The following is a 9,879-nucleotide window of genomic DNA, read 5'->3' as shown; positions in this document are numbered from 1 at the left end:
GTGTGTGTGTGTGTGTGTGTGTGTGTGTGTGTGTGTGTGTGTGTGTGTGTGACTGCCCTTTGTTTGCAGATTAATTATTCCAATATCTGAGATTACGGCAATGACTGAGCAGGTGTGTGTGTGGGTGTGTAATTGTTTTTGTTACCTATTTAGGACCATTTTTGGTATACACACCTACCTTGTTAAGACCAGTAGTCCTAATGGGGACCAAAGACCAGTCCGAATGTGGTGGAACTCCATTTTTGGGTTGGGGGTTCAGTTTAGGACTAAGCTGTGTATTGAGTTCAGGTTAGATTTAGGGTAAAGGCTTAGACTGGTAAATGAATGGAAGTCAATATGAAGTCCCCATGAGGATAGAAGAACAAATGTGTGTGTGAGCCTGTGTGTGTGGACAAAACCAAATCTGGAAAGCGGGTGTATTTTAAGGGGATTAGTAACAGCTTTAGTGTGGTGTTAAGAGACTTACCATTACCTGGCTAAACCTGGTTTTTTTATTTCCATTAACAGTGATGACAACATGCCATAACTCTTAATTTACTATAATCACTCATCTGTTATACATGAATATCATAAATATCAAACAGACAGGAAGTAAAATGTGACTTTTTTATTCTTGCTGCTCTCATATTTCACAGACTGAGATCGATTTAAAGACTGAAATGAATTTTTAGGTCAAACAGATCAGAGATGAAAACAGCAACGAGACATGAAGCTGCACTATTCCTCTCCTCTCTCCTCTCCTCACCCCTTTTTCAGATAAATTGGGGGGTCGGTGGGGTGAGGGGGGGGGGTGCACTGATTGGTGGCCTGATGGATAGAGCTTCATCAGAGCTAAACAACAAAAGAAATCTGAAGCTTCTATGTTGAACAGTTTCTGAGTCATAAGCATTTTTACATGTTCAGACACCCCCACTTTGAAAGCAGCTCCCTCCTCAAATATGGGGTCTATCGTAAAACCGTTGGCTGGCGCAGTGTAGGTCAGACTCATCTACAGTCCTGCCAAATTTCATGTTGATCGGTGCAGCCTTTCTGTGCTACGGTTGACCAAAAATCACTGAAATTAAAGTCCTACATTCTTCTCAGGTCAAGAGTCAGTGACCTCTTTTGCTTATCTTAAAATGTCATCATGTTTTATCATTTGACTCTTTATCTACTGTATAAAAGCGTGTATTTGAAACTGCCTCAGGGCACACACTGTATTTTGTACCACTGCCCTGTGTGACATGATGTGTGTCTTGCAATTACAATATGTCCTGTTGACCATTTCACGGAGTACTTTTTATTCTTAGATCTCGTGTTTCTGTCTAGGCAAAATAAGGATTTCAACAACAATGGTTTTAGACTAAACCTTGTAGAATGAAACAAATTCATACAAAAACGTCAAACTGTGCACAGAAATATAAAAGATAATACCATTAAAGCACAATTTAGACAGTTTACCTGAAAAACAATGTTGGTTTAGGTTGTAGTTACACTTTAAAGTGGTTTGAGCTTCTGGTAAGGACGCCTCCCAAATGAGGTGTTCTGGACATGTCCAACTGGGAGCAGACCCCAGAGAAGACCCAGAACATGCTGGAGAGACAATCTCTCAGCTTGAGAATGACTTGAGAATGAGAGCTAGGTGGCTGTGTGGGGGTCAGGACCTCCTTGTTCAAGCTGCTGCCTCCACGACCTGACTCTGGAGCAACAGCAGATAATAGATAGATTGATATAAAATAGAAAATAATGGAAGAGGTTTGGGTGTCTGGTTATGATGAAGTGATTATATTTTATGCCTGTTAAAAGACCCTATCAGTTGTAAAGAAGGAAACCTCACAGATGGTAGATTTAAAGAACAGAACAGACTTCAATGAGAGCTGACATGACAGATCACACTTAGCAGTGGTGAATTCTTCAAGACAGACAATGTTTCACATCTAGATTTATTATAAGTTTCATCAGGTTTCACTAGTTGGTCTTGCCAGGACMGAATTCTCAAAGGCCAAAAATAAAACGGGGGCACCTTCGCCAGGCGTTTTCCCACCAACCCCCTACTCACTTTACCACAGCACCAGAGCAACCCAACCAATTAAGTATTCCCCRAAATGAGAGCAGCAAGGCATCGCCCCCAAACCCACCAGATCCCCATGCACATTACCATAATCCAGTCTAATCATATTAACATGGGGCCACCGATGGCTGCTCTCACTCTGCTGGGTTTGTTCTGCTTCTTATGGTGGCCCAGGCTTCTCCCCGTGTGAAAGAACACTGTGTATTTCTGGACTTACACTGAGTCAAGTATACTTTAAATATGGTCGTAATACTTCCTCACAAAGTACACGTCGTTTCATGTAATGTGCTCTGTTTGCATGTCAACACACTAAGCACACGTGTCAACACTGAGCATTGCAAGGAAATACTGTATTGTGCTGGTAATTTTCTAGTGGAAACACCAGTTGGCATTAAGTTACAAAAACAGAAATCAGACATTCATGTTGATTCAGCTTTTTTGGATTTGTTATTTGCTTCCCGTAAGAGTTTGGACCAGTTATCTTTGCTCGTCTGCAGCCCGTAACAACGCAGTCACTCATCTTTACCTGAAGAAAACATCAAAAGTCATTTAGAAACAAGAATATCTGATGGAAACAAGGTATTGCTTAAGCTGTATGGTGTTTGTTGTTGTATCAAAAACAATGCTTTCATATTGGCTTCATTTTCAAACATATAAGCTAAGAACATTTATTTATGAATGTTTAAAACAAACATTCATGATGAAATATGATGAAGCAAAACATTTACATTCTTCGATTCAGTGTGAAGAGATGAAAAAATGTCTTGAATGACATCAAATAAATTTGTCATTGAAGCTAAATTTTGTTTGCTTATATACATTTATATACTGTATATATTCATGTTATATATATTTATGTGTATATATATACTCATGTTATATATATATATATATATATACTGTATATATTCATTTAAGAGATAAAAATGTGTTACCAGTAAAAGGAAAATGTAAATTATGTTCTAAAATATATAATTTATTGGAACTAAGCTGGAAAAATAAATATGAAGGTCAATTAATTTATAAAACATGAGGTAAAGTTCTCATTTTTCTATTTAATTTGTACTTTTTAAGTGTATYTATTTATTGGTTCATTTATATATTTCTGCTTTTATTTCTAATTACGTCCATTTCGGTCCTCTGTATATAACCAGGTTTGTTTGTTTGGTTTTTGCTCAAGGCTGTCTTACTGTAAAACAGTGTTTCCCAACCCTGGTGCTCAAGCCACAATGCCTTCATGTTTTAGAGGTTTCCCTGATTTAAGACACCTGATTCAGATGACTACAGTTCATCAACAGCCTGTTAATCAGTTATCAACTGAAATCAGCTGTGTTGAAGCAGGGAAGTTTATGAAACTCTGAACACAAATGTCTCACATCAGAGTCCCTCCAGTTATTTAGTGCCATGATGAGAACTGAGTAAAAAGGTGATAAATGAACAGAAAGGGTTTCCTGTGATCATTCCTCGAGCATTAATCACTGAACACTGGATGAAATGGGTTCATTGAGTTACTAACCACATCCACACCGACCTCTTCCTGTCCCAGGTTACGGGATCATGACGGACGGCTACACGACGTTCATCAACGCGTCGACCTGCACCGTCAGTTTCCAGCCCACCAACCCCCCCATCGTGTTCGACCTGCCCAACCCCTCCAGCTCCTGAGACCACAACACCGGGGTCGGGGTCGCCAACGGATAAACTACGTATTTTCTATAAATATTTCAAGTTATAAAAAAACGGAAGAAAAAAAAGATAAGTGTTTCTTTGCAAATTTTTTGCTCTTCTCCAGTCTGTTGTTGAGATGGAGAAGTTGTACGGCGGGGGGTGGGCGGGACGGGCAGGTTGTCGGGGAGCTTGAAAGGAGAGTATTGGTGTTTTCTTGTTTTGTTTTCTAAAGCGTGCCAACAGTTCAGGTCACCTGCTCAGATCCTCTCTCAGCCAGCAGAGGCTGGAGAAACCAGGAGCCRCTCAGTGTGAAACAACGTGGAGAAGGTGAGGTAATCCACGAAGAAACCTGCTTTCATCCACGTTTCGCTGAGCGACGGTAAACGTTTTAATGTCAGCGGCTCTTCATCTCACACTCCTGTCAGCTGCAGGACGAGCTAATCCTTTAAAAAAACACAATGCCTTAGTGCAAAACGCCAGACAAAAGCATCTGAAACTTGTTGACCACTTCCTGTCACTGACTCACACCAGTATTCTCCTTCTCTCTGAGATTTTGTGGTTAAACAATCTTGCTCTTGATAAATATTGGTCAGAACTGTAAAATAATTGAAGCTTTGTGAATTTGTACAATTGCTTTACGTTTGGTTTGGCCAGACAATGGACGATATGTTATGTTTTATTTTCTGATTTCTCGTCAGTTCTTTAATTTTTTATTTTTGTTGTTCTTTTTGGCTGACAGGGACGCTGCCTTAAACTAGCTTTAATGTTCTCAGCTAGAGCCCCTCTCTCTGCAAGCTCAGAGGAAAGTCCTTATTTATTACCCRTCATCCCCGCAGAAACAACACCTGACCAACGCAGGGACAGAAAGCTTTCAGTTACAGCCAGATTTGACTCTTTCTATCACCCCCTTCTGGAACTCTCATCTAATTTGGAAATGTGTATAAAAATATATAAATTATATATTCATCTTATGAAACACCTGTACTAAAAGTTATTTGACAAAAGAAAAAAAGGTGGATTTTTTTTCTTGTATCTTCAATGCTCTCATCAAAAGTTTTTTTTTTTTTTTGTAACATTTCTTAAATGTAGAAATTTATTTTGAAGGAGAGGAAAGTTTGTCGATCACAATCCAACAGGTGTTGATTGTTGCCAACACACCTGCCTAAACATGGTTAAGATGTCCTTTAAAGTGTAAATCTGATAGTATTTGTGTTTTATTGCTTTTTTTTTCTAATTTTGCACTGTGTGTAAATGCAATCTTGCTAGCACAAAAAAAAGTTGCCAATAGTTGTCTCAACTCGTCTTCAAACAGCTGTAAATGCTCTTTTTGTGCTCTGTTCCTCTCTCGCTCTTTTTCTCTGATTGTATCCCTCTTCATGGAAATGTTAGTTCTCTCTTTCAGTTTATTGTGATATATTTAGCTGCCTTTATATGCAAATAAAATTGCAAGATTTTTACATATTAAACTGTTTTTTTTATTTGGAACTCCTGAGTATCAGGTTCTCAGAACATCAGATCCCAGTAGAACATGCTGGGATTCAGGAGGTGTCCAGCTCAAACCACCTCCACTGACTCCTGATGTGAACCACTTTCAGGTCAACTCAGCCAGTGATGATGGTACGGTGATTACAGTATTCTTCACTTACAAAAAGTAACAAAAAACATCTTTATATTTAAGAGAAGTGGCATAATACAAAGGTTTTTACCCATTTTGTCACATAAGACCTGCGTCACACGGCAGGATAGTTGTGCCGAATTTGCCCTTTTGACAATCTTAAGGAAGTCCAGATTATTGTGATGACTCTGAAGATAATCTGAGCAGATATTCCTGCCATGGATGGTGAATAAAGACTCCCACACTGTGCAGTCTGAGTCGTGCAGACTCTACATGTCGTCCATAGATGTTTGACACTTCATACTACCTCAGCTGTTTCCTTCTGATGCAGATGAGCAGTTCCTCTGCTAGAAGATCCCTGGATGATGAAGCTCTTCAGCTTCTACCCCAGGCTGAGCTCAGTGTTCCTCCAGAGGAAGCTCACTTTAGCCGCTTGTCTCCAGGATGTCGTTATTTTAGCTCAGGGTCTTACGACCTCAGGAGCATGAGCGCACTTTCAAACACTGCTTTGGGGGAGGGGTGTGCTGTGAGGCTAGAGCTCGGCTGCAGACGGAGCTCTAGGGAGGAGCTTTGTAAAAATAGGCGGAGCTTTGTACCATCAAGTGTTTAAGCAGCTCCACATGCCTACCACAGGAAATTCAAGGATTTCTCAAACATGCATGAATGAGTCAAAGCAACACTCTGGGTAAGTTTTTGATGAGGGAATGGCATAACAAGATCAAAAAGGTCAATTTTACATAATACCCCACCACCCCCATCCTTTAAAAAAACAGACTTGTGAAGTGATTGTAAAGAAAGAGAACAATCAGCTTCAAGTAACGTTTATTCTTTTTCATCTTGAGGAGGATGTCAGGTTAATCTGTTCTGAAAGGCTTTAATTCCCCAGCTGGTTCCTCCACTTGGCCTGAGCCCTCTGTTTTGTGCCACGCAGGAAAGGGATCTTGTTTCTTTTGACATGGCGGAGGTGCTCTAACCCTCCTAATGCGATGTGTTGTGTCGCTGCAGGCAGAGCCGAGCAGAGACTTTAACCTGCAGCAACCAGATACAGTCAGAGCTGGAAACCTGAAGCCCTGATTTAAATCGTGTCAGATTGCGATGAGATGCAATGTTTTGTCTCTAAACTCGGCTCGGTCACTTAGCATCTGCTGCTCGTCTCCACAGCAGTTATAAAATGAACAGTTTCTGCACTGCAGCGCAAGAAAGTAAATTATATATTTTGAACAAACTGATGTAGCTCAAACATGAATATAATTCTCTAGCAATAATCATTAAAACCACTCAGATTCAAGTTTTTCCAAAACTTTATTTTTGAAGTTCAAAGTTAAAGTCAAAATGCTGAGAATTAAGTCGAAATGTAATTTCTATTAGAATGTTTGTCTCTGGGTGNAAGCACACCTTCAAACTCAGGTCCTCTGAGCTGCTCGAGGTTCTCTGGACAGAGATCTCTGAGGTTGTTCCTGGGATCTGTTGGAGCCATGTTTCCAGTTTGGGAAAGCACTGAGTGCTTTGATGATCACTGAGACTACTGACACTTTGATTCTCCTTTATTTCCTTTTCCAACCCTTGGTATTGCTCAAGCTTCTTGTCTTTCTGATGTCACAGTCACTGATGTTGCTACACCTATAACCACTGCCTTCTTCTCTTGCTTGTTGACCACCACAATGTTCGGTTGGCTAAAGAGGGCTGGACTAAAGGACAGCACAGAGGCACTAATCATGGCAGCACAAGAACAATAGAGGTCAGGGTCTACCATACTAGACATGACCCAGGATACCCCAGAGACAGTTCAACACATAATAGCAGAAAGTAAGATCCAGACAGGCAGAGCACACATGGAACGTTATAATCAAGTGGCTGGAAAAATACACAGGAACATCGGTACTGAGTAACACATGGACTGATGTTTCCAGAGTCAAAGTGAGAGACATCACTAAGAGTGGTGGAGAATGGAAGAGCTATGAAACTGTGGGACTTCCAGATCCAGACTGACCAACAGGTGTGACTAACCACTGGTAGGATTTGCTGGTATAAGCCACTTCCTCAACCTGGTCTTGTTGCTGCTGTGGTCGATGACTCCTCGAGTCACTGAGCCATCGTGTGGCACTGTAATGTCTGCTTCTTGGTTTTATCTCTATCTTGTCAYGCTTTAGCAGTGGCAGTCCCTCACATAGTTGTCTGACATTTCTTTTATTTATGGTGACAAATYTGATAAAAGTATGAGACACCTGGAATGATTCTGGCTGTTTTGAGACAYAAGAGTGAGGCCCTGCAAATCCACGGACATCAGGTATCTTCRTGAACATTGCAAAATATCTTGGAAGCTTCTTCACAAATTTTCATTTGCAGTGAGATCCTGGCCTAAAAGGGGTTACAGAATACATGTAGCCTATACTTAACACACACTTAACAAAGACCCAGTTTTTCTTTCAGTTTATTGTGTGCAGATCCCTCAAAAAAAGCTCATTATTATTATTACTTTTCTTTATTCTTAGAATTTCTTTAATTTCAGGTGCCAAAAGAAACAGAAATTRGTTTTGTTTAACCTAGAAAAGCCCAGTTTCCTGTCAACTTGTTAAATCATTTTAATCACTTTTAGTATGACTTTCTGTGTAAAACTCCAGTACTTTTTACTACTCTCTGTCTGGCTTTTTTCAGACTTCTGAATTAACCACCAAGCCCTCAAACTTTTTGAAAGTAATGTGTTTGATTAGACTGAACCACAACATTTGGATTGCTTTTCAGCAAACTGTTCTCATAATCCTCAGTTAATGAGCTCATTGAGCTAAGACCTCGAGATAAACTTTAAACATTTGGAGTTTTCCTTTTCAGTTTTTGCTGCTTAGTTCTTTGTAATTAAAGTGAATCAAATTCAACTTTGTGATGCTGAATTCTGAAATCAAAGCACTGCCATCAACGGGAAGAATATCATTTTTAATATAATTATTATTAGAGTTTCCATTAAACAGATATGTTAAATCGAGATGCAGTGTCTTGAATTCCAGCAAATGCTTTACAAACCCCGAAGTGAAAAACATTAGGAGGGTAATTTGTGGAAGAACGAGATGATTCAAGGAGAAAAAAAAAATGCAGCTTCCTGGATAATTGAATGATACTACAGGGTAATGTTAAATATAATGGTGCTCATTAGCTTTAGCAAGTGTTGCCATGGAGAAGAGGCCAGTCAGAGGTGTGAATGAACGGGCATTAATTACTGAGCTGCAGCTTGGAATGGAGTTTTATGGTCACTGACTTTTGTGCATGACTTCAGACCAAAGAGTGTGATCATTTCTCGCACAGTTTCAAATTTAGCGTCAGCGTGTTTGCTTTTGAAAAGCTCCTTATTAGCATTAGCCCTCCACGCAGCATCAGTGCTCTCTGTCTTTGTGTGTTTCTGCCAGTCAGCACCTCGTGGATCGGTGCTGGGACGTTAACGGCTCTGCCAAATTGCTGGCTGTATTAATTATCCTTGTCCGGGCAGCTGCTGGTGATGTTGGGTGTTTGACAGGTTAACCCTCGTCTCCTGCTGATGGATACGGAGCAAGACTCGGCGAGGGATGACACACTTTTGTGTGCGGCTCCTCCTGGTGCCAGTGCTCTGTATGCAGTGTTTATATGGAATTAATTGCTCGCCAGTGGTATTATTGTAATCTGGAGCTCATCTGGTGAGAGTGGAGCTGCTATGAAATTATTCTCATTCAGAGTCATAATTTCCATGTGCTCATCTCCCGCTTGTAGCCCCACTTCTTCATCGTTTAGATTAAATATTTGAGTAAACCTGTTTATAATATGTGGGGTTTTCTATTTTTATTTTTTAAATGTGWATGTATTTGGCAGAAAGGTAAAATGTCTATATGTTTCAACCCTATGCAAATCAAGAGTCCGTCTTTATTCAAATGTAAAACTTGATTAAAGTGGATCTAAAGTTCAGCAGCTAATTATTTTCCAAGTTAATTATTTCTCCCTGCAGACTGGATTGATGAGGCCATTTCTCCCTGCATTCAGAGCTTTGAAAGAATCTCTCCGAGCTGATTGAACTGAGGGAGAGTTGACCCCTCGACCCCCCGTAACAATACATGATTATCACAAGTGGCTGTGCTGAATGACTGGAGATGATTAGTACCTCTGCTGTTTCTTTACATCACCTCAGAGACAAAAGCTACATTTGTCTAATGGTATATAATTTACCTCCTTCCTGGTTTTCGCTCCTCTCCGTCTGTCTGGTTTKGGCTTTCCATGCTGACGTTTCCTAAGCACCTTATTGATTAATTGTGTGGACTGTAGAAAATTACTGTAATTACWGTTATTAGACCCTGTTGTCACATTATTTGCTAATCAAGAACACAGTAAACGGACAATCAATATCCTTCACAGAGTCCTCAAGGTAAAAGTTAGAACTTTTCTTGAGTAGAAACAACAACAAAAGGGGTGCAAGAAATACAAGAAATTCACGGTTCGGTTCGATACTTTAGTATCACGTTTCGTTATTTTTTTCGATATAAAAAAAGAGAAATTTCCATGCCCCTTTTAACTTGTCATTTATTTACAT

At 39.9% G+C, this 9,879-nt stretch overlaps 1 protein-coding gene across 2 annotated transcripts in view; it reads left to right on the top strand.

The window, feature by feature from the left end:
* The window catches only part of mpped2a (metallophosphoesterase domain containing 2a), a 91,349-nt gene extending 86,165 nt beyond the window's left edge, over positions 1-5,184 (top strand). For both annotated transcript variants that reach the window (XM_014018622.1, XM_014018623.1), the window contains one exon: positions 3,597-5,184. In XM_014018622.1, coding sequence (XP_013874076.1) covers positions 3,597-3,715 — 119 coding nt within the window. In that variant the 3' untranslated portion in view covers positions 3,716-5,184. The remainder of the gene's footprint in view (positions 1-3,596) is intronic.
* Positions 5,185-9,879: the final 4,695 nt, after the last annotated feature.

This window comes from Austrofundulus limnaeus, unplaced genomic scaffold (assembly GCF_001266775.1).
Source record: "Austrofundulus limnaeus strain Quisiro unplaced genomic scaffold, Austrofundulus_limnaeus-1.0 Scaffold197, whole genome shotgun sequence".
NCBI lineage: Eukaryota > Metazoa > Chordata > Actinopteri > Cyprinodontiformes > Rivulidae > Austrofundulus > Austrofundulus limnaeus.
This window is presented reverse-complemented; position numbering and strand designations above follow the sequence as displayed.